Source organism: Carassius auratus, chromosome 41 (assembly GCF_003368295.1).
Source record: "Carassius auratus strain Wakin chromosome 41, ASM336829v1, whole genome shotgun sequence".
Classification (NCBI taxonomy): domain Eukaryota; kingdom Metazoa; phylum Chordata; class Actinopteri; order Cypriniformes; family Cyprinidae; genus Carassius; species Carassius auratus.
In genome coordinates, this window is record NC_039283.1 from 12079764 (window position 1) to 12106371 (window position 26608).

The window sequence follows — 26608 nt, forward strand, 5'->3', positions numbered from 1 at the left end:
CTCCCGCATATTGAAAGCGGCTCCCTGAGACCCGCAAATTAGTTAAAATCTCCCGGAATCTAGACCGAGCGAGCAAAAGCACGCATGCGAAACAGATACTGTGTTTCAAACAGTGTAGCGCGCACGGCAGAGAGGGAGAGGGAGAGACCTTGCGTGTGTGTGCTAATGGGAGAATTGGACCCTAAAATAAAGTATGACCTGCATTTCAAATGAAGGTTGGGTTTGCTGAGGTTCTTCTTCTTCACACCAGGGTATGTGTTACAGTATTTGTCACAGGTGATGCTCTAATCTGTGATTGGTTGAATCCTTTAAAGATATGACAATACTTTTGTCTAAGCAAAGTCTGACCTTTCTGTGCTAATTAAATAATAAACAAATCAAGGCATGATAAGATTTTATTTTGGTAAAATAAGCGTATTCTAGAGGCCTTTGCCTTTCATATAGGACACTTCTGATTCCAAATGATCAACTAGAAGTTGATATATATACTGCTCAAAAAAATAAATACTGTAAAGGGAACACTTGTGTGTTACTTTGTGTTGTTAAGTGTTCCATTTTTTTTCCTGAACAGTTTATATACATTCCCTGATATGGTACCTGATATGGTGGTATGACAATAGAGGTATCTGTATTGCCAAGCATCAGAAATAAAAGTATTAGTATTGGATTAATTCTGGAAAAACTGTTATCGGTGCATCTCTAATGATTGTTATGGTATTGTATTCTGCAGTACAAAAATAAATAAACAATTCCTTTTAAAATAAAAAGTGTTCTTCGCTGAGTTTATCAGTGTGTTTTGAGCAAGAACCACAATTTATTAAATCAGATAAAAACTGTTATTTCCTTCTTAAGAAAAAAAAAGATGTTCCTCATATATTTGAGAGCTTTTTAAGATTTTTTTTCAAGAATTGCACTTAGGAAATTCTAGGATTCGATATTTGATATCATCACATGCCTACTGAACAAACCTTTTAGCAAGTGATCAATACATCCAAACACAAGGACATACTGCTCTATACAGAAGAAAAGCACAACACTCAACACTAAATACAATTATATCAATAGTATCAATTTACTGCATTGGTGCACACTGGGGAATATAAACTCAACACAAACAACACTAAAAGGTGAAGTGCCCACTTGGAACACAGACCATTTCCAGTTACAGTGTATTGGGAAAGGCATGAGAAAGGGTGTGTCTCTGTGTGTGTGTGTGTGTGTGTGTGTGTGTTGAGTCCTCCAGTCCCAGCAGTAATAATCATGAGGAGTTGAGGAAGACCTGAGGCTATCACTCTGTTTATCTGAGATTATCACTGCAGTTATCTGAGGTGAAGGACCCACGCATGTACTGTAATTCGCTGCTTGACAAATTATGCAAAATAAATACAACGGCAATGCCATCAACAATACAAATCCACTGCTGAATGAAGAAAACACAGCCAAGGCTGTCACCTTCAATACAGGGGAAATACAGATAAAACTGAAACTGCAGTTTGGAACGTTCACAGTTTTAGTGAATTATCATAAATGCACACAGTGCAAAATTACTCCTGAAATTTGTATGTAAATATTGAACTGAAACGCATATGCAGGTCCTAAAAGAGCTGTGAGCAGTATTTCAGTGCTGCTTCTAACACAGAGAGTCTCTTGCCATACACTGAATATTTATGCTTACAGCTGTACAGTTAGATTTATGTAACTTATTTTCTTTTGGTACTGAATTTATTGCTATTACTTCCAGTAAAATAAGTCATGCAAATATGACTTTAAGATATGGATGTTTTTCCACCTTCCATGAGCAAAGCAACAACAAATAAGTCAGAAGTTCACATATTATGAGGAAATTCCTCTTTAATGTCTTATTCTGCATGACCACATTCTAGATCCCTTAACCGTACACAATACCTTAACATTCCTACTAAAATAACTACCTTACTATGAATAAGAAGCAAATTAGGAGTTTGAGGAAAACTCTTCCCTAATCTAAAGTGTTACTGTGCTTTACACCGTGTTCATGTTAACAAATTTTAACCAACAACCTTATTGTAAAGTGTTACCTGAAACACTACACTACATTTTATTGAAGAACTCGTTAGCAACTATTAATTTTAACTGAAGGACAAAACAAAACAAAACAAAAAATCAGCTTTTTGCATTATTTTTGTTTTCTAGGTTTAACAATCATTGCTTAAACAAGAAAAAAAAAGCTTCACTTAAAGGGTTAGTTCATCGAAAAATTATCAGAAATAATCAAAATTATGTCATTAATAACTATGGAGAACGAGTCAGTCTTTTGTTCATTATCTGGCTCGGCTCGGTGTTTATCTTCAGTTCTCTCTTCACAGCAGTTCAGTCAGTGTACTGTTTGAGTAAATGAATTACTCCGGGATATTGGTTTGTTTAAACTCAGAGGGAGTGTCAGTCACATTAAAAAAGTTAACAGCTTAAATCATTTGTGGATTAATGCTTATTGGAGACGCAAACCATTTAAAATGATTCAGTTCAATTTGGTGAACTGGTTCCAAAAGATCCGGTTACATCGAATGATTCGTTCGATAACCAGATATCACAAACTGCTTTGTTTTGAACGCGCTCACAACAGACATAGAAGAGAAGACAATGCTGAATAAAGTCGTAGTTTTTGCTATTTTTGGACCAAAATGTATTTTCGATGCTTCAAAATAGAGCTGAAGATCTTTGCCGGAACCCGACGGGCATCTTACGCGGGCTCGGGCTTGCGCTCCGGTTTGTGAGGTAAACGAGATGCGATGCGAAAATGAATGCTGAGCAGGTGTAACGGAGGCTTGCCTGTGGCGATTACGTTTTGGTAGCACCAGCAACTAAAGCAAACTCTGAGGTGTGGAAAAGTTTTGACCATGCTTATAATGAGAATAATGAGTGAATAATGACGCACCATCAGTGAGCGCAGGAGCGCGCTGAAGACATCTACAGTGGATTCAATCATTTTCCTTCACAAAAACATGTAGACCTAGCCTAATCTCTGTGAGTAAAGGTTTTTCAAATGATAACTAGATATTCATTGAGTCTTAAATGCATAATGTTGACAGAGTATTAACGCTAATGTTGGCATTATTCTTTTATTAAATAAAGCAAATCCGGCGGAGCCTCAATCTTAATTTCGTTATTGCCAAATACCCATCTTAATTTAAAATCTATCTTAATTTTTTTTTTTTTTTTAAATGAGTCGTTTTTATTGGTGCGTTTGTCTATTTATAGGTTAAATGAGCCTATGTCTAGAGTGCTGAGATGTTACGATGTCACAGAGGACTTGTTTTATTTCTTTATTCCAACTTCCAAGTGGTCTAGTCTACGTTAGTTATGAGTAAATTAATTATGTTAAAACATGAATAAATTACTCATTGTTGACAAAAGGCAAAAGAGCTGTGTGCGTGCGCACATTTGAATAATGTCGGGCTGTAAACGGGTTCGGGCTTTAAAAAAGCTGTCAATCAAAATGTACTTGTCGGGCTCGGGCCGACAGCTGTCGGGCTCGGGTCCTGTCGGGCCTAACTTTTAAGGCCCGATTACAGCTCTACTTCAAAATATTCTAACTGACCCTCTGATGTCACATGGACTACTTTGATGATGTTTTTCTTACCTTTCTGGACATGGACAGTAAATGGACAGGGACTGAGAGCTCTTGGACTAAATCTAAAAAAACTTAAACTGTGTTCCAAAGATAAACGGAGGTCTTACAGGTTTGGAACGACATGAGGGCGAGTTATTAATGACATAATTTAGGTTTTTCGATCAACTAACCCTTTAACATCCGTGGACCCGTTCTACTGCACAAAAAGTTCTTATTTTGGAAAAATGTTTTTTTAGATTATTAAAATGTTCTTCAGACTAAATATATATATATATATACATATTAGTAACTGATCACTGAAACATTCTTTCAGGAAAATAAAACGGTTCACTGTGAAAAACCTTCATTTTTTAGGAGTGTATACAAACACATGCAAACAACAACATATTATTTGTGCATTAAATAGCAGTCACATAATATATGTATGTATTTGTGTCATGCACTGAGCTTACAAAAACATATATCATTTTGTTGCATGCAATGGTAAAGAACAGCATGCATTTGTGGAAACCTTTGATGCTTTCAACTCAGAGAGTGAAATAACACTGACTAGATCAGAAGCTACTGTTGTGGTGCCTATATATATAAACTGTCTTATCCACCTTATTTTTCCCGTTATAACAGCTTTTTTGTAATTTTGTCAATTTAATGTGGCTTCCGGTGTAATTCACTTCTAGTTATTTTTACCTGTACAAAGCTGCTCGTTATGCCTCTTGAAACGGCAAAATAGTAATTTTTACCACATTATTTTAATGTATTGTCTTAATTATAAACAAACAGGTTTGCAGCTCATCAATTTTACCATTTGATATTCTTCTTGTAATATCCCTATATTGTTATATCATCTAATGAAACAGAAGTCATGCACATTCAAGAAAACTGCGTACTTCCACGTTGATAAAAAGGTGAATAAAATATAAACTATTACTGGATAGTTGACAAATGCATTTATATACTGTAGATCCTAAAGGGATAACCCACCTAAAACTAAAATTCTCTTTCATCATTTACTTACTCATGTTGTTCCAAACCTGTATCGCTTTCTTTCAACCTTGGAAAACAAAAAGATATTTTGAAGATGTTGCAAACTAAAGTTTCGGTTACCATTTATTTCCATTGTATGGACAAAACAAAAAACAAAAAAACAAATACAACAGAAGTCAAAGGGAACCAAAACTGTTTGCTTATCACCATTCTTCAAAAATATCTTCTTTGATAATATTAGCAGAAGAAATTGATCACTATTATTTTAAATAGCAGTATATTCTGCTACTTTTTTGTAAGTAAATGCTTTTTCAAAAAATGTGTTTGAGTAGTTTAACTACTTAAAATGTTATGACTAACTTGGCAAGCTAAAGTTTCAAAGTAATTTCTGTACACTGAACTCCCTTATTTTCCACAGCCTCAGTGTCTGATTTTCTTCCTCTTGCTTATTTCTTTTGCATCTGTTATCTTTCACCCCAACAAATCTCACCAATTAGATCTCATTTTTCAATCTACTCTGAACCCCACCACAACGCTCTTACTCCCTCCATTACTTCTTGTGTCTGTGTCCCGTGCCCATGATCTCTTGCTCACACCTAAAAGAACCAATTGCAGTATTTCCCCCCTTCTAGAGCAGAGCAGCGCTGAGGGGGCTGGCATTAGCAAGATAGCACTAATTGTAGAGGTTATATTTAGTACTGGGTCAGAGGAGGAGTGCTGATAATGATGGTGGCTGTATGAGATGGCTTGCAGATGACCCTGTGATGTAAAAAAACAACAACAACAAAACTGTAGAGGCCAGGGATTGTTGAGTCAGATCCCTGTCTGCAGCAGCCTGGTCTGCTTAGAGAGAAGAAGTGGTCCATGAGGGGTTGTTGTGATATGGAGAAGTCTAGATCATAGGCCATTACAGGCCTCTACTTATTTGGATGATGTGTGTGTGTGTGTGTGTGTGTGTGTGTGTGTGTGTGTGTGTGGGCATGTTTTTGTGACATATCAGGACACAACTTTGTATAATGACATGGGTATGACACAGGCATTACAAGGAGAGGGGGACTTATGAGGACATAACCCATGTCCCCATTTTCAAACTCTTATAAATCATACAGAAAGAGTTTTTTTGAGTAAGTAAAAATACTCAAAGTTTCCTGTGAGGGTTAGGGTTAGGTGAAGGCCCACATAATATACAGTTTGTACAGTACAAAAACCATTATGTCTATGGGTGTCACGGACAGAAGAGAGAGACAACAGGGAACACAGGTAAGTAGATGTTTAATGAGATATTGGAGATGGAAGCAGGTATTACGTGATCAGAACACTGAGGACAGACGGTGGCAGGTAAGCTGGATGATCAGACGGTAGGTTTTCAGATGATTCTTAGAATGGTTCAGGAAGTAGAGTCGGTGTTTCTCAGACGAGACCAGACAGAGAGTGAAAGGAGCTGAGGGCTTATGAAGTGGCATTGATGAGCAGATGTAGGTGTGGTGACTTCAGTAATCTGGTGATAATGAGCGGATGGGCGGAGTCGGGTGATCGGACTCTGATGGTGTGGCAGGTGTTACTGGTGGCTCCGTGACAGTACCCCCCCCCCTCTACGGGCGGCTCCTGACGCCCGCGTTACCCGTCGACGGGGTCGGCCTCGACCTCTCAGTGCAGGGCGGTTGGGATGGGAGTTGTGGAACTGGGTGAGGAGGGATGGGTCCAGGATGTCGTCCCTAGGGACCCAAGAGCGTTCTTCGGGGCCATATCCCTCCCAGTCTACCAGATATTCCAGGCGACGGCCCCGCCGACGGGAATCCAGGATGTCCTGCACACGGTGAATTGATTCTTCTACAGCGATTTCAGGAGGAGGGGGTACGTCAACACCATCAGGTCCTGGGGAAGGAGAAACAAGAGGATCAGTGAAGGGCTTTAACAGGGAGACATGAAATGATGGTGCGATCCGGTAGTGTGAGGGAAGGTGAAGACGGTAGGTGACCTCGTTGACCTGCCTCTTGATGGTGAAGGGACCTATGTAGCGGGGACTCAGCTTACGACAAGGTAGGCAAAGACGGATGTCTCTGGTGGAGAGCCAGACCTTTTGACCAGGTTGGTACTGGGTGTATCTCTCCTCTTGGTGTTGGCCTGGCTCTGGTGTCTTCGCACTGCCCGTTGGAGATGGATGTGTGCTGAGTCCCCTACCCTCTCACTCGCTTCAAACCAGGTGTTGACCGCTGGGACTTCTGACGGCTCTCCTGACCAGGGGAAGAGAGGAGGTTGGTACCCGAGTATGCATTGAAATGATGTTAGACCGGTGGTGTCTTGGTGCAGCGAATTCTGTGCATACTCGGCCCATGGGAGGTAGCGGCTCCAGCTTCCTTGGTTCTGGTGGCAGTAGGTTCGTAGGTACCTTCCGATCTCTTGAATCTTGCGCTCAGTCTGACCGTTGGATTGAGGATGGTACCCCGAAGATAGGCTGACTGAGACTCCAAGTAACCTGAAGAAAGCATGCCAGACTCGGGAGATGAATTGGGGACCTCTGTCGGATACAATGTCTTCTGGTAGACCAAAGTGACGGAATACATGGTGGAATAGTAGGTTGGCAGTCTCAAAGGCAGTGGGAAGACCTTTTAAGGGGATGAGTTTGCATGCCTTGGAGAAGCGGTCGACCACGACTAGGATACTGGTGTGAGAATCTGAAGGTGGGAGATCAGTCATGAAATCGACGCCCAGATGGGACCATGGACGACGTGGTATGGATAGTGGTTTCAGCTTTCCTTCGGGGAGTCGTCGTGGGGTATTGGAGATGGCACAGACTGAGCACCCACGAACGTACTGGGACACATCCTGCGCGATGGAGGGCCACCAGAACCGGTTACGAAGGAGTGAGAGGGTTCGGCGGCTGCCTGGATGTCCAGAGCCCGGAGACGTGTGAACTGAGTCCATGAGGGACAGGCGTAGTGATGATGGAACATATGTCCTTCCCTCAGGACCTCCCGGCGGAGCTGGCTCGGAGCGGGTGGCTTCCCGGATACGGTCTTCTATAGCCCATTCGATGGGACTGACAATGATGGCTGGAGGGAGTATAGTTTCAGGAGGTGACACTTCGGGTTCAGGTGCATGAAGACGGGAGAGGGCGTCTGCTTTGAGGTTCTTGCCTCCTGGTCGATAGGTAACTCGGAAGTTGAAACGAGTGAAGAAGAGGGCCCATCGGGCTTGGCGAGGATTTAGACGTTTGGCTTCTTGAAGATATTTGAGGTTACGGTGGTCCGTAATGACTTCGACTTGATGGTGTGCTCCCTCCAGCCAGTGTCTCCATTCTTCGAAAGCCATCTTTATAGCCAGCAGTTCCCGATTACCGATGTCGTAATTACGCTCCGCCGGGGACAGTTTCTTGGAATAGAAGGCACATGGATGGAGTACTGGAGGCTTCCCCTGCTGTTGTGATAGAATCGCTCCCACCCCAGTCGATGAGGCGTCCACTTTGACCACGAAGGGGAGGTCTGGATTGGGATGGATCAGGATGGGAGCTGAACAGAAGGCGTTCTTCAGTTTTTGGAAGGCTTGGATGGCAGTTGGGTTCCAGGACAGAGACTTGGGCCGATCCTTAAGGAGGGAGGTGAGTGGTGAACTGATGATACTGTATTGATGGATAAAACGACGGTAGAAGTTTGCAAATCCTAGGAATCTCTGGAGATCCTTGACGGTGGTGGGTTGCGGCCAGTTTTTGATGGTGTCCACCTTCCTCTGGTCCATTTGGATTCCCTGTGGGCTGATGACATAGCCGAGGAAGTGAACAGTGGTACGGTGGAACTCACATTTCTCCAACTTCAGGAATAACTGATGATCTCGGAGTTTTTGCAGGACTTGACAGACATGGTGGTGGTGTTCAGATAGGTTCTTGGAGAAGATTAAGATGTCATCAATATAAACGATCACGAATTTAGTCAGGAACTCACGGAACACTTCGTTCATGAAGGCTTGGAATACAGATGGGGAGTTGGACAGCCCATACGGCATAACAAGATATTCATAGTGGCCAGATGGAGTAATGAAAGCTGTCTTCCACTCATCGCCTCTTCGGATGCGTATGAGATTATATGCACTTCTGAGGTCCAGTTTAGTGAAGATTTTGGCTCCACGAAGTTCCAGAGCAGTCGGTACCAGAGGAAGGGGATAGCGGAATTTGACCGTTTGTTCGTTGAGTGCTCGGTAGTCTATGCACGGCCTCAAGCCTCCGTCCTTCTTTCCCACAAAGAAGAAGCTGGATGCAGCAGGGGAAGTGGAAGGTCGAATGAACCACTGTTGTAAGACTTCCTTGATATACTCCTCCATGGCCCTCTGCTCCGGGATGGACAGTGGGTAGATCCGAGCCTTGGGTAGTGTGGCTCCAGGCAGCAGGTCAATGGCACAGTCCCATGGCCGATGAGGTGGTAGCTGTGTCGCTTGTTGCTTGCTGAACACGTCCTGGAACGCCCGGTACTCAAGGGGAACCTCTGTTGGATGGTTGGACTCTGGACTTTCGATCGACGTGGAGTTAAGGCGAAGATGAGAGGAAGAGGGGGATTCATCAGGAGCAGGTTTCCGACTGCAGATTTTGATGACGGGTTGTAGACAGGATAAAGAGCAGTGGTCCAGTTGACTTGCGGGGAGTGTTCAGACATCCACGGGCGTCCCAGGATGATATCCACGGTGGACCCTTCCAGCACCAGAAATGAAATCTCCTCCCGATGAAGACATCCAATGCGTAGTGAGACTATGGGGATTGATGACAGATTTGACCACGGCCCAGCGGTTTACCCAAGATGGTGTGGATCTCTAACTTCTTCGTGATCCTTCTCCTCGGGAGATTGAGCCTCTTGAGGAGTTTGTGGGAGATGAAGTTCCCTGAGGAGCCGGTGTCAATGAGGTTTTACTGCAGTGAGATGGTAGGAGTCTATTTGCATGGGTTCAGGTGCTGGAAGGTCTGTAGATTGTGTGGGAGGCAGAGGTTGCACAGCGGATTAATCCAGAGCACAGGCGGTGAGACATTGAGAGATGCGAATGGTACGCTGAATGAGGTTCTCTAAGCCGACGACATCATCATAGACGGCCACTTGATGGCGGATGGCAGGATTCAATCCATGACGAAAGCAGGTGATAAGCGCAGTTTCATTCCATCCACAGTTGGCGGCTAGAGTGCGGAAACGTAAAGCATACTCACGCACGGTCAGCTTTCCTTGACGAAGGCGGTACAACTGATCATGAATGGAGAGAGCGGCGGTGTTAAGGCCAAAAACTTCTTTGAAATGGGTGGCGAAAGCCTCCCATGAGCGAGTGAGGGGGCCATTCGCTTCCCAGATTGACTGAGCCCATTGGAGGGCGGAACCTGAGAGGAGGGAGATCAAATAGGCGATCTTAGTACGATCCGTAGGGAAGGCATGTACCTGCATCTCAAAGTAGAGTGAACACTGTAGTAGAAATCCGCTGCAACCCTCTGCCTCGCTGGTGTATGTTGCAGGTCGGGCCATGGGACTGTGAGAGGCAGGCATTGAAGGAGAGTGAAAACGCAGTGGATCGCCCGCTTGCGCTTGTTCGGGGAGAGAGACTCGTGGAGGGCTCTCTTCTAATCCAGCGGCATTTTGCATACTGTTGGTCTGGTCTTCTGTCATGGACAGAAGAGAGAGACAACAGGGAACACAGGTAAGTAGATGTTTAATGAGATATTGGAGATGGAAGCAGGTATTACGTGATCAGAACACTGAGGACAAACGGTGGCAGGTAAGCTGGATGATCAGACGGTAGGTTTTCAGATGATTCTTAGAATGGTTCAGGAAGTAGAGTCGGTGTTTCTCAGACGAGACCAGACAGAGAGTGAAAGGAGCTGAGGGCTTATGAAGTGGCAGTGATGAGCAGATGCAGGTGTGGTGACTTCAGTAATCTGGTGATAATGAGCGGATGGGCGGAGTCGGGTGATCGGACTCTGATGGTGTGGCAGGTGTTACTGGTGGCTCCGTGACAATGGGATGCCCCCACTTTTCACAAAAACAAACATGAGTATGTGTGTGTGTGTGTGTATACCCCCCACCCCCTAACTAAACCGTTTCAGTTCCCTTTGCTGTCCACTTGAATAACATGAGACTGAATAAATGACAGAATTATCATTTTGGGTGGACCATCTCTTTAAATATATATATATATATATATATATATATATATATATATATATATATATATATATATATATATATATGTACGCAATTCCAACCCTAAAACCTGATTGGTTGAAAGGCATTTTCTTAAAGAATAAAAAAAAAGATGTAGAACCAGTAAAATCATGCTTCAGCTACTGCTCCCTTCCTATAATGTGCGCCAATAACGTTACTTAATGCAGTCAATGTGAATCTCTTCTCTACACCCGTGTGTACATAATGCAAGTGCGAAACAACGCTCTTTTTTCTACAGTGTGTTGAATGTGGAGAGTGTGGGTGAATCTGACTCATCTCCTTTTGTAAAAAAACAAACAAACAAACAAACACATCACACACACACACACACACACACCTCAGTGTCCATCTCACCCATCAGACAGCAATGCGGCAATGAACAAGCTTGCAGGTCCAAAACTGTCAACATGAGTACGGCTATAGGAATCCATTATTCAATAATTCAGCCCAGTGAGCTGAAAGCATCAAGGTGACTCTGGACATTCACTTGGCAGACTGGGGGAAAAAAACTGCCTTGCATAGGCATGAACAGAGAGGCAACAGACAGCAACTTGTGCAGATGAGAGAATGAGTAAGATGCTGCCCAGTAGCTAGTGTCAAATACAGACATTATTAAAAATGAACTAAAAACATTTATTTCATTAGGTTTTTGACGTTTAAGTGGCTCTGTTTAATGTGAGTGGTTTCATTGTATGATTGACATTGGTGTCATGCAGTGTTGGTATTGTATGTTTGTAATGTTATTTAATTTTACATTTTAAGTTTTAATTATCTCTATGAAGCACTTTCTTGCAGTTTGAAAGTGCTTTATAAATCAAAGTTTAGTTGAGTAGCTGGGTAGATAGCGTCAGATGACAACAGGAGGAGACGGGAGGCTTTTGCAGATGCCCAAGCCCGAACAGTGTGTGAAGTAGGGGCTAGAGAGGCGGGACACTAAGTACACAAGGTCTACAGAGTCGTCACACAAGAGTCCACACTGATAAAAGCAGCAGTATCTGGTGGAAGCTCTTAAAAAAAGGCAGCTGAATGCCCTCCCCATCCATCAGAGTCACACACACACACACACACACACACACACAGAGTCAGACAGTGAGATGAGAGCAATAAGGGTCTGGTTATGGAATGAAAACACTCCAAAACAAAACAAGGGCAGCTCTCTGAATGCAGGCCCTTTTCATGTGCGTGGCAGTGTCTGGGTGAAAAGACCGTGTGGGTTTGTGTTTTCTGGTTCAGAGACAGGCTAGTAACCGCAGGGCGGATATATCAAAGCGAGTAACGTTCAGATGCACTGCACCTTGCTGGTAGAACGGCCGGAGGTCTGTGCCCTTCTGTCCAATCAGATTGCAGAGGAGAGCCATGGCGTTCTGCATCGTGCTGCCAACTGTGTTATTCTGGTGCACCTGAAAAAAACACAAAAAAACTCTTATACTAAAAACTCTAAATATATAAATCAATATCAGAGAGAAAAAAAAAAAAAACCTTGTGGCCCAGGAGGCCCTTGCAAAATTACAAGCAGGCCCCAGTAAGACTTTACATTTCATTATATTAAAATACTCTTATTTAAAATGATAAAAGAAAACAGATAAATAAATATGCACCACATTTAAATTATAAACATGTTTTAGTTGATGTGATTTATCACAAACGAGATACATATCAGCTATGTCTCAGCCTAGATAGGAGGGCTTTTGAATATTGTCTCAAACAAAAGGGTTGAGAACCACTGTTCTAATTGATTTGCATGGGTAGAAGGCAAATCGTGCAAACAATTATATCTTCACTTGGAAGGAGAGATAATATATTAACATAGGGCAGCAATGGGTATAATTCATTTTAAAGTAATCTGTGACAGTAAAATAATTATATTTTTTAGTAAAGAAGCAGTCTAAGGGCCAAATTTACTAAACAGGGAAAATTACTGTGAGAAAGCAATCCCACAAAAGCACAGATTGGAGTGGAAAGTTCTGCAGGTGATCTACTGACAGCAAGCAAATTAAAGAACACAGAAACACCCATATCATTTCCATAATGACAAACGCAATCTAGAGAGCAGCACAAATTAGCAACTATCGCAGCAATGTCAAGTGCTAAATGGCTTACAATTACCAGAAAATGTTCTGCCACATATGCGTTTGCAAAAGGTCAGCAGCAGAAAAAACACACTGTGTGTCATTGGTAAATCCTGACAGTAGTTTTTTTATGCCAAAGGAGGATTTTTGCTGATAAATCTGGCACTATAATGTTAGATACTGACTCTCAGTTATTACAATTACTTATTAATTGGGTTACACATAATGTAACCATGTAAATAATGTAAACCATGTATTACAATTAGAGCTGAAGAGCTTCGGGATCTTTGCCCCGAACCCGAGGGGACCCGATGGGACCCGACGGGTTCAGTTGGGTTCGGGCTTAATTTATATCATCTTACGCGGAAGTGTGGAAAAGTTTTGACCATGTTTATAATGAGAATAATGAGTGAATAATGACGCACCATCAGTGAGCGCAGGAATGCGCTGAAGCATTCCTCAGTGGATTCAATAATTTTCCTCAAACAAAACATGTAGGCTTAGTCTTATCTCTGTGAGTAAAGGTTTTTCAAATGATAACTAAATATTCATTGAGTCTTAAATGCATAATGTGGACGGAGTACTTACGCTAAGGTTGGCATTATTCTTTTATTAAATGTCAACTGCTGGCGAAGCAAAACCAGCGGAGCCTATATCTTAATTTCGTTATTGCCAAATACCCATCTTAATTTAAAATTTATCTTAATTTAATTTGTTAAAAAAGACTCATTTTTATTGGTGCGTTGGTCTATTTATAGGCTAAATGAGCCTATGCCTATTTAGAGCGCTGAGATGTTACGATGTTACAGGACTTATTTTATTTCTTTATTCCGACTTCCAAGTTGCCTAGTCTACGTTAGTTATGAATAAATTATGTTAAAACATGTATAAATGACTAATTCTTGACACAAGGCAAAAGAGCTGTGTGTGCGCGCACATTTGAATAATGTTGGGCTGTAAACGGGTTCGGGCTTCTAAAAAGTTGTCAATCAAAATGTACTTGTCGGATTCGGGCCTAAACCTGTCGGGCTCGGGTCCTGTCGGGCCTAATATAACTTTTAAGGCCCGATCACAGCTCTAATTACAATTAAATATCTTTAGTGTGATGGCTAAAGGGCACTTGCTTCTTTAATAGGTTATTGCAAAGGACAAATGAGAGATATGCAAGGTTAAGTGTATGGATTACATTCGAAAAAGTATACGAAGCAAATATAGACATTCTGTAATATGTTATGCTAATAATATGCAAATTCCCCATTAAAGAATATTTGATGTGCATTCAGAGAACGAGACTCATCTCAGGTAAACAAGCAGACATACCTGCACAAATACACGTGTGACACAAGCAATGCACCAGGGCTTGTGGAGCAATGGTGGCGAGCTAACTTTTGACTCTGCACTTTTCTGCTGGGATGGTGCACCAGCATTTGCTGTAAAGGGTTAAACCATGCTTTACTGCTCACTGGTGCTTAAAAGTAGTGAATCGATTCAGTACACAGTATACACTAATGTTTTGATATTTTTAGTGAATGTGACCTATGCAAAGCACGTTCATTCAAGACATGCATTTAATAAATGAAGAATATAAGTGTCAAAAACGCCTTTTCAGTTCAGCTGAATGATAATGTACAACATAACTGATATTATATGAATATATCTAAATATGATAAATTAATATTAATAAACATTAATATTACCCATAATGGTTAAACTTAGACCACTTCAGACACTCTTTTATCTAGAATATCACCTTACTTTTATTAGTAGACATAATTTAAGGTTAGTAGAATAAGTTAACAAAGTTACTTACAGTCAAAAGAATCAATTGACTGACTGTTAAAGTGTCTGAAGTTTGCTAATACTCGAATGAATGACATGTAGTTGCAAAGTTACTTATAATCCGCAGAATGTCTAAAGTGGTCTATTAAAGTACTACCAAAAAAAAAAAAATACTATTTTGTAAAGAAAAATAATAAAAATAAGCCACAGTACAGTGATTTAATCAATGTTAGTAATTTTGGTGATTTTAGTAGTTAGTAATTTTACCCCATGTTGTGCCAAATAGCTAGCAGTAGCAGCCTTTTTGTTGCTTACTGCTGAAATCCAAGGCAGTAAAACACTTCCAGTTAGACAAACACTGCCTGCTACAAAAACCAGAAACAGAAAAAGTGCAGATCATCAATTCCACGTTTGTGTAGCATCTATTTTCAAGAGTGGAGAGTGAACCTAACCAGAGAGGACAGAGAAGCCAAGCCTCTGCCCTTCTCATCTCTCCCTGAGGGTGGACACCCAAGGCTGGGTGAGGCCAACAGGGGGTGCCGGGTAAGGCTGGAGGTGTCAGGATGGTGTTGTCTAGGTCTTTCGACTCTAGGGTCAATGACACTGTCTAATGCTGCAGTGAGCTTAGGTCCAGAGGCCGATTAAAAACATGATAAACAGACAGAGAAAAGCAGAAAGGCAGCAGCAGAAGGAGGGAAAAAAAATCGATGGGGGTTTTAATTAGAGGTCTGAGTGAGGCTTGGGAAATAAAGAGAGATAGAGAGAGAGGGGTCTGGCCAACTCTACCGGCTGACAGACAGATGGAGAAGGGTATGTCCGTCTCAGGGGAAACTCCGAGCCCCTCCACAGGCTGTGCAAGAATTTTCAAGGCCTGGAATCATTACGTTTTCCACTTTATTTCTGCACAGAGCCTCGTGAGAGGTGGAGTGGAGGGGTCGTGCACTCATCAGAACCTTTAATCCATACATATAGAAACTTCATGAGAGACAATGAGGAAGCATTTAATATTGGATCTGTGATCAAAAAAAAGCTTGTTAAACAAAACCAGCGTTCATGTCACAAAGTTAAGTGAAACAATCATCCTAAACTTACTAAGGTAGAATTGGATTTTTACCAATGAAGGTTGTCTCTAATATTTGTAGAAAGACAACCATTAAGGCCCCTATGTACGCTAAGCAAAATTAGAGAAAGAATTGGTGTGATGTCATTTGGAGTTTGCTTTGGAAGTTTTGCCAAGAAATATACATATTGCCAAAGCAAACTTTCCTCAAATGTAACTCCTCCAAGCTGGTAAACACCTTTAAGTTAAAACTTGTCCATGGTGATTTGTTGACACGGAAATCCTCTCTGGTTAATTTCTTCCAATAAGTCTGTCGAGGTCAGACATGAGTAAAAATATGAACACACTGGAGAGTAGGCCTGGACGAAAAATTGATTGAATTAATTAATTCGAATTTTTTGTTACAGGCGATTAAAAAAATAAGTAAATAGAGTTTTTGTGTAATCGTGCATTTTTGGTTCCCCGGAGCTTCCGTAGCGTTAGTTTCACATGGCAGTATGGCAAGCGACAACATCAACATCATAGCACACACGAAACGGCAAGCGACAACATGGCTACCGGTGAGAGTTGGAAGTTTGTTACAAGAAAGGAATAAAATCATCTGTTGTTTGGAACTGGTATGGGTTTGCTGCGACAGACGTGGAGCAAGAGACCCCACACTGCCTAAAGCCCATCGCAGTCAAAAGCAGCAGCACCAGCCGAATATGAAAATGGGGGGTTACATTTGTCTTGCTTTTGATTAGGGCTGCTTTGATCACGATCGGCCGATCGTTATGCGCATCTCGTCAGTAAAGCCGGTTTTCTAATCAGTGGTAAATTCCCTCAGGTGCGTGATTTCACAGCAGCTGTTTCGAGCAGCTGTTACTACAAGGAGCCATTGTTAACTGAGAAGATGCGCAAATCCACTTCATTTTCAGCATTTATTTGCGCATCTTCTCAATTAACAAACGGCTCTATGTGAACGGTAACAGCTGCTCTATGTGAAATCACGCACCTGAGGGAATTTACCGCAGATTAGAAAACCGGCTTTACTGATGAGATGCGCATTAACGATAGGCTGATCGTGATCGGAGCAGCCCTACTTTTGATTATATAAAAGCAAAATTTGCTTTAAGTTGTCTGCTGTTTGTACTTATTGCTTTCCTTAAGTAGGGGGGGAAATCGGAAAATCGGAAATTGAATTAAAAAAAATAAGATCGGAGACTTTATTTTTAGGCCATATCGCCCAGCCCTACTGGATAGCTACTTTATAGCAGAAATTGAAGTTGTAATTGTAACTGAAAGTGACAGCAACACATTGTATATAAATAAACATGGCTCAACTTGAGTGTCAAATTGCAGAGCTGGTACAAAAATGTCCACGTCATGATTAGATGTTTTCTTAACCATTTTATCAATGCTGACATTAATGTTGTGTGTTAAACATGCATGCATTTACATATTCATCTAAATGCCGCTTTCAATATGGTGGGCGGCACTGGGATGATCTCTAATACAGTGGTTCCCAACCAAGTTCCTGCAACACTGCACATTTTGCATCTCTCCTTTGTCTGAGACACTAATTTCAGGTCTCGTATCTCTACTAATGAGCCAATGATCTGAATCAGGTGTGTTTGATAAAGGAGATATGGAAAACAAGCAGTGTAGGCTCCAGGAATGTGGTTGGCAACCAATGCATATCACTGCTCAGGTATTTCAAACTATTTTTTACCTCTATGGAGCAGGATCAGCATTCCAATTACCAAGCTCAACTACTGTAACTTTCTTGCAAATCAGAGCGCCTTCAAACAAATAATTTCAATTGCGACTTTGTATGCATACTGACAAACTATGCACTAACAAGGCAGTTGTCCCTGTTAACAATTTTCTATAACAAAAAAAAAAAAAAAAAAAAAAAAAAAAAAAACTGCTACCTGCTAATCCATTTTTCTAGATTAAATATACATACATATTTACAATATTAACTTTTTTCATATTATATTTAACTTTGAGGTATGACTAATTAATTTACAATTCTGTTGTAATACACCACATTAAAGGGGAAATATTCATCTGCCACTGTCCCTAAATAATATTACTACATTTAAAAAAAGCCACCTTTTATTTCTGCTCCTTAGCTTGACAAGAACGGCTAGAAGCTTTCAGTGCACATTTCATGCTCAGAAAGTGTGGCTGTCAGCACATCTCGGCTCGAGAACATCAATGGTTTCTTTTTCCTGTCAGATCTATACTGACAGGTCACATTCAACAGAAAGCCATGGCAGTACAAACTGTGAGGTAAGCAGTGTTGAAGTCATCCATTAAAGTTTTGCCTCAATGATACTATACAATGACACTGAAAGGATTCTTTCTTTCTCTAAATTGCTCATGGCTGCTTTGGTATTTAAGTGACTCAAGTAAAGACGGTCAAATAAATCACAGGATTTTCTTTTAAATAAACCCTGGGTCTCTGTTTGACATGCAAGTTGTATAATTGTAAACTGACTCCTGACATAATCTTAGTAGAGCTGAATATGCACAATATACATTAAACAACTATCAGTGTTTTTTATTTTTTTTTTCTTCTTCTTGAAAGTTTCAACCAATGAGGTGCTTTGGGATTTAGGCTACACCGAGAAGACTCGCCTCAGCACATTAACACAATTCAAATGTTCGGTAGGCGGTAATCCTTTCGCTTGTTATAGGAAACAGGCCCAAACCTCTGTGTGGAGGACAGTTTGTGAACTGGAAGGCCAGCAGTATTGAGAGATTGGGATTAGAGGGGATGTGAGGCTGTAGCTAACATCTCTTACAGCTCACTGGCTTGCTGAGATGGCCAAAGTAGTCAGAACAACCTCTCTCTCTCTACATGTTCATTAGTGATCTCTTGTTCATTAGAGTCCTTGACTTCTTTTCATGTCCTCTCAGGGCTCATGAGGATGAATGGACCGCATCTGAACTACACTGCTGAGACTCTAATTGAAACAAGCAGTTGAAACAAGTTCAGTTTAGCCTCGAAATAAAGCATAGCATGAGACCAGTAGACTTAAAGATGGGTGAGTTTAATTGATAAAACAGTTAAAAAAAAAATTCTTATTGGTCAATACAGCATTCCAGCTGTACTAAAATCCATGCTATAAATATAATACTATGATGTGAAACACCTGTTCAGAATAACAGTGTTCCTAATAATCCTTTAGGTGAGTGTATATATACACACACACAAACATACATAAACATACATAAATATATATATATATATATATATATATATATATATATATATATATATATATATATATATATATATATATATATATATATATATATATATATATATATAGTGCAGATCAAAAGTTTGGAAACATTACTATTTTAATGTTTTTGAAAGAAGTTTCTTCTGCTCATCAAGCCTGCATTTATTTGATAAAAAATACAGAAAAAACTATAATATTGTGAAATATTGTTACAACTTAAAAATAGTTTTCTATTTGAATATACTTTAAAAAAAAAAATGTATTCCTGTGATGCAAAGCTGAATTTTCAGCATTACTACTCCAGCCTTCAGTGTCATATGTAACATCCAGTCTATCACATCCTCATTTAGAAATAATTCTAATATTCTGATTTATTATGAGTGTTGGAAACAGTTCTAACAGTTAAAAGGTTAAAAATAACTGCATTTATATAAAAAAAAAAAACAATTTTAAGAATATATATTCTAATAATATATTTTCTTTACTATCACTTTTTATCAATTTAACACATCCTTGCTGAATAAAAGTATTGATTTTATTTAAAAAGAAGAAAGAAAAAAAATTACTGACCCCAAATTACTGACCAGTAGTGTATATTGTTATTACAAAATATTTATATTTTTTAAAACATAACTTTTTTTTTTTTTTTTTTTTATTCATCAACGTATCCTAAAAAAAAGTATCACGTTCTGAAAAAATATTAAGCAGCAGAACTGTTTCCAACTTTGATAATCATTATATTAGAATGATTTCTAAAGGATCATGTGATAATGATCCTAAAAATTTAGCTTTGCATCACAGAAATAAATTATCATTTAAAGTATAATACATTTAAAAACAATTATTTTAAATTGTAATATATCACAATATTACATTTTTTTTCTGAATTTATGATCAAATAAATGCAGGCCTGATGAGAAGAAGAAACTTCTTTCAAAAACATTAAAAACAGTAATGTTTCCAAACTTGGCCATGGCATTTAAACGATGCTCAATTGGCACTAAGGGGCCTAAAGTGTGCCAAGAAAACATCCTCCACACCATTACACCACCTTTTTCCTATTTGTAGTGGAGATGAGTGGTACCCGGTGGGGTCTTCTGCTGTTGTAGCCCATCCGTCTCAAGTTTGTGCGTGTTGTGGCTTCAAAAATGCTTTGCTGCATACCTTGGTTGTAATGAGTGGTTATTTCAGTCAAAGTTGCTCTTCTATCAGCTTGAATCAGTCGGCTCATTCTCCTCTGACCTCTAGCATCACCAAGGCATTTTCACCCACAGGACTGCCGCATGCTGGATATTTGTCCCTTTTCACACCATACTTTGTAAACCCTAGAAATGGTTGTGTGTGAAAATCCCAGTAACTGAGCAGATTGTGAAATACTCAGACCGGCCCGTCTGGCACCAACAACCATGCTACGGGGAAACAAACTCTGGTACGATTCAACCGAACTAAATGTGGCAGGTGTGAAAGCACCCTTAAGGAGATGCAGGCATTCAGAAGAAAACCTTGTCTAACATTGATCTTTAGTTGTAACTATTGTGGCTATTGTGGTTGGCGTCAGGCCCCGGAGAGGCTTTTAGTAACCGAAAAGAAACCAAAACAGGGAAATAAGTGTAAAAAGGGGCAGAGTGTCCAAAATAAACAGGGAATCTAGTGTCTTTGTCGTGCTACGGGGTTCGTGTAGGTGGGGAAGTGCTCAGGAAGGAAGGGTCCAGGTAAGAGGTGGAGTCCAGCGGCTGCACGTGCTCCCCTCTTTGGTCCAGGACGCGAAGGGCGGGGGCTTCTTCCAGCGGCTGCATCCTTCTCGCTGGCTGCGGCGTTTGAAGGGGCTAGACAGCCCGGCATCCTGGCCCGACGGCTGTTTAATGGGTGCGGTTATCGTTCAAAGAATATCAGCATGCATGCACGGGGAAGAGACCGGTCTCTCGAGGAGAGGCGCATTGAGCTTTTAAACATCGGCGGAGATGAGGCTCCATTAACATCAGGTGTGCTCCATCACAAGCCGCCAGCCCTGGCTCATCCAGCGCCCCTCCTCTCTCACACACTCACTCCTTTCGAGAGCCTGGTGAAGGGCGGCGATTAAGGGATGGGGTGCCGATGATAATTAGGGGGAGGCAGCCGAGTCGTCACGCAATTCATAAGAAAACATCTCATACGTATCTCAAAACTAGTTAATATCATAAAAAAACATTTATATATATATATATATTTATTTATATATATATATATATATATATATATATACACACACATATATATATATATATATATATATATATATATATATATATATATATATATATATATATATATATATATATATATATATACATACATACATACATACATACATATATATATATATATAAAAGAGACACATTCTCTACAGAGCAAACCAGAAAAACCACACACACACACAAAACCTGATTTTAGGTATGTGAAATAAAATTACTAATATCTGTCATAATGAGCACAACTAATGACCTCGTAATCGATAATAGCCAGAATTTTATATCAGCACATACTTCCAAAATAGTTCATAAATTATATGCTGAGCTGGATCTCAAATTTAATGAATTTATCCATTTGAAAATGTGCACGCTTTGAAATGAATTTTCCAGATATTAAAACTGAATAATCTTCTCATGCTGCTTGATTGAATTTCTTGCAAGATAATATCAGTTGACCAAATAAAATAGGGCTAAACTGCCTTGTTACTGCTGGGGGAATTTCCAAAGAAAATGCTTTAGCTGCGAGAAAGACAAACACAGATGGACGTTAAAGGTCTGAGATGAGACCACCACATCGGCACAACTGCAGAAAAACTGCAGCAAATGTGAGTACAGGCCATAAGTGAAAGAAAACAGGTAAATGAAGATAACAGAACTGCAATCAGCTCACTGCAGAGCATTGTGGGAAAAGAAGCTGAAGAGCGAGAATACTGAATATGGAGTCTGAAAAGATTATGGTGTGCGCCACTGATTTCGACTTTCAGTTGTAATATTGTATTCATGTTTTCATGCATAATGTTTAACTTTACATGATAATAATATTGGTAACACTTTACAATAAATCTCTATTTGTTTACATTAGTTTGATTAGTTAAAAACTAACAGTGAAAAATATAGCATATCTTAATCTGTTAATATTTCCACATTTACTACTACATAAAAATAAAAAGTTCATATTTAAAGGATATGAGCTAACATAAGAACAGTTGTATTTTTATTAAGTAATCATATTTATTGTATGAATAACTATAATGAAAATTGTAACAAAAGCATTGTTTATTGTTAGTTAATTATAGTTAATGCAATAACCAATGCTTAAGTTTGAAAGGGAAGTTGCCACTGACTTCAATATTGTGATGTATTTCAAACGTTTATTTTAGCACAACTCTCCATCTCTTGCTGGAAGCAAACTAATGGTTGAAGGGGAGTGGAGCCATCAAACTGACATCATCAGGAATACCATTCCAGAGCAAAATAAAATTACCAAGACCTTTTTTTCCCTGGGTGGATTAGACTAGCAATGTGCAGGAACAAAGAAAATTGTGTAAATTTTGATTTCATATGGATTTTAACTATTGGGACCTTATACTGTATATCTAAAATGTTGTGTCCTCTTTTTAGCTTATAATTGTATCAAATTCTACCATCGTACAATTTTTGCATATAAAATGCCCTATAATCAAATACTTACAGTAGACTGAGTTTTATTTGGTTGGCTTGGCATGAGAAATTATATCCTGTGGAAAATTAAATTATAGTGCATGAGACACTCTGGGACTATGGCTTACATTAACCTTGAAAAGTGGTTGTAATGCAATGGTAATTTTTCACTTCAGGTAATAGGAACGTCAAAGGATCAATCATGGGATACTTCTTGAAAATCTTTCGGCTCTGGATTGCTGCTGGGCAGCTCAACAATGTCCATTTATCAGAAAGCTTCAAAAATTGTAAGAAAAAAAAAATAATCTAAATCTAAAGCATATTTTTTTGCTCAGCTCTGCCATTTATATTGGCCTACTGGAAATAAGTATGTATGTGTGTTTTTTGAGTTTGAGGAGGTGGGGTGTTTTGACTGTTAACAGTCGATGCAGGGTCCACTAATGAGAATGTAACGTGCTGTTGAAAAAGCCTCAAATCCACACTCCATTAACTCTGCAAACCCAATTACACATTGCACTCTGATAGGTCAGACCCCCACTGCCTCATTTACATAATAACTCAATGGATACAGGGATGTTAATATGCTCAGAGAGAAAGGTCTGAGCTTTACACACAAACATACACACACACCAGGTATATGGCTAAATTGCCAGTATTTTTACATTAGTGACCAATCAGAAGAAAAAGTGGGAACTGTTTTAACATGTTTGATTAAAGGATTGGATCATCCAAAAATGAAATCCAGGGTTCCATTTCATTTTCCATTTCAAAATCCCATACTTTTCCGAAATTCCAAAATTTACTCTTAGTAGGTTTTCAGGCCACATTTAACATAAATGGTTTGTACAGGATCATATGGTATATAGTAATCATCTGTAAATATTTGTATTTTCTCAGGGGGGGTCTTCATAGGTTTTCTTGTATACAGACTTTTGCATGTACACAAGAAAGGGATTTTTTTTTTTTTGCATGCTTACGCATTACATTTTCTAGTTTAACATTTCCTTTGTGCATCAATGCCATTTTACTATGAAGAAAATGAGAGCTTGGATGCACATGGATTAATAGAGATGTATTTGCTAAAAATTAGGCTTTCCTTAGAGTACTACCTGCAATATCAAGGCCAAATCTCTAATTTAACGCATCCTCTGTGGCGGCAGATTAACCATGACAAGAAATAGGCTGATGGCACAATTCAGCTGTGTGCATTGTTTTATTTGACAAGTTCAATGGTCTATGAAAAGACTGTAACTATATATAACTTTTTTTTTGCAAAGATGCCTAAAAAACATACAAATTCTTGTATGACACATTTATTTTCATTAAATATATCATTTCCTATTATAGAAAAGTAAATAGGGGCAGAAATATGGAAATGCTAATTGTGACGAGTGGGGCGGGGCCGAGAGATGTGGGAACGAGCGAGGCCGGTAGAGTGATTGGGAAATCCGCGACACCTGCGCCCCACCGCCAGTCTTGAGTCCCACAGAGGAGATGGAAGGATATAAAACTGGAGCGATGATAGTGAAGGACAAGAGAGGACCAGGCCTGGGCCATATTTTATTATTTTGGTTTTTATTTATGCGCACCAGTCGTCCATGAGGGGCTGGTGCGCTGTTTTGTGTTTATTTTGAATTATTAAAATGTTATTGGATTGTCCGCTGGTTCCCGCCTCCTTCTTTCGGATGATTAGGAAGTTTTTATTATTACACTAATATTTTTCCATAACCTGCTTTCTTTTTTCAAAACTTTTCAAGACATGAAAATTGCTTAAATCAAATTCCATACTTCTCCAAGCTGCGTAAGAACCCTGGAGATCTCTGTCATCATGTTCCAAACTTGAAATCTACGATTATTATTATTATTTATTTATTTAGTAAAGTCAAAGACATCTCATTTCACATCACTCGCTGATGCTTTTATGCAGTTGTATTTCATGTAATGATTAGGGATGCACCGAAATGAAAATTCTTGGCCGAAACCGAAAACCGAAAAAGAGAAAACCAAGGCCGAAAACCGAAACCGAAACACCGAAAGAAATTATGCCAATTATTAGTACCATTGCATTTATTGCTATGACCGTGTACTAACTTTACTAAAATTAAGACATTGCAATTGCATAAATTAAAATTAAAGTTTCAAAGATAATTACAATTACATAACTTATTTTAAAAAACAACAACATAAAAATACATAATTACAAAATTATGCAAATATTTATTAAGCACATTGCAACAATGCACAGTATAAAATAAAATGAAAACTAAAAATGTATCCCACTCATGTGTATATTAAATAATGTACAGGCCTACTGGCCTGCAGAAAGGTTTTAAAATGAACTGTTCTCTAATAAAAATAAAGTGCATTTAGGTGAAGTGCATTTGAAATTTTGCATTACTTCTCCAGTTGGCAAGACTGTTATCAATTCTGGGGATGGAGACTTTAGACAGATAACCATCTAGCTGTTGAGCAGTTGAGCTTGTCATGAGCTGCCTGACATTTGAGAAATATTTGAGAGAGTGTATTTAAATAGGGCCAGGGCATAAATAAAGATTTTTATCAAATTAAAGCAGAAATCTCACATTATGAGATGTCATATATATATATATATAGTAGCCTAAGAACAAAATAGCCAACGTATTATTATTATTTGAGGCACTTTGTTGCAGAATTCCACTGAACATATCAGACAACGATGTTGCATGCCCCTCATCTGGTGCAGAGACGAGTCTTTTTTTTCTGCGCTCTGATCTGTCTCCTGCACTTGGCGCTTCTCCGTCTCCACGCAGGTTCTCCGCATCCAAAGCGGCCTGGATCATTTCTCGTGCGCGCTGCCTTATTTCCGCATCCAAGTAATGGTCTTTATAACGCGGATCAAGCACATTCGCGATGAAGTGCAGAGGATCCGAAAAGATCTCAGTGAGACGTGTGCTAATTGACTCTATAAGACTGTACTTTTCTTTGTTTTCCCTTCGTGGTCCGTCTTAATCTCTTTGTAAGGAGACGCTTTAGTGCTGCAAATAAAGGAATAAGAAGAGAGAGAATGTTCTCACTGGTGTGAAGTGAATGTCGCGAGGTAGAGCTCGTGGTCTGCGCTATGCAGGTGCACGTGCAGGTCGCGGTTCCTGTTTGCGTCATCACAACATTTCGGCCGTGTTGTTTCGGTGATAAAAGTCTATCGGCCGAAAACCGAAAAGGCCATTTTGGGCAGAAAATTTTCGGTGGCCGAATTTTCGGTGCATCCCTAGTAATGATGGTTAAGAAAATATGTGGACTAAAATCTCCTTTTAACATTTGCTTTGCTGACAGCCACTGTGTGTGTCAATGCATAGTGTAAGCTGAATGTACATTTCCTCCTCGTGTGCAAATAATACTCTATATATTTGATTATTGTTACATTTAACTAACATTTTGAATCAGAATTAAATAAACATTTCAAATACACTTCAAACCTTTGGGGTCAGTACCACAAGAATACATTAAATTAAAAGTCACAGTAAAGTGTTTCAAAACTTTTGATTGCCAGTTTTATTTGTCGGTTTGAAAAGGAAATGTATAAGAACTTTTATTGTTAAATTTAATTAACTGCTTTAAACATTAATTTAGCAGTTTCAATATGAAATGTGATTTACTAAGACTTTTATTCTGGAATTAATAAATTAATAATTCAGTTTTAATAGAAACTTCTGTTCATCCATTTTGTGAAAGACGGAAATAAAGTAATTATTTTCTGATAATTTTCCCCTCCATTGAAGCTCTGTAATTGCATTAGCATTAAGATTAAAAAATTACATTTCTGTAGGAACGGAGATGCAGTGAAGATATATTTATTAATATTTCATTATCTTCTATTTCTTACAAAAACTTATCCTATGGTTTTAGAAGGCTTGGACTGCAGCACACTAGTTACACAAAAATTAAAAAGAACTGCGAGAAGATGCTTCCAAATAAGTAAAAAAAATACATTTACAGTGTAAAGGTTTAGAGTCAGTAAATGACCAAGTTCATTTTGAGTGA

General features: G+C 39.4%; 1 protein-coding gene across 1 annotated transcript in view; it reads right to left on the bottom strand.

The window, feature by feature from the left end:
• The window catches only part of LOC113060092 (serine/threonine-protein kinase ULK4), a 199219-nt gene that overhangs the window by 58996 nt on the left and 113615 nt on the right, over positions 1 to 26608 (bottom strand). The window contains exon 32 of the mRNA XM_026228913.1: positions 12074 to 12179. Within this exon, the coding sequence (XP_026084698.1) occupies positions 12074 to 12179 (106 nt within the window). The remainder of the gene's footprint in view (positions 1 to 12073; positions 12180 to 26608) is intronic.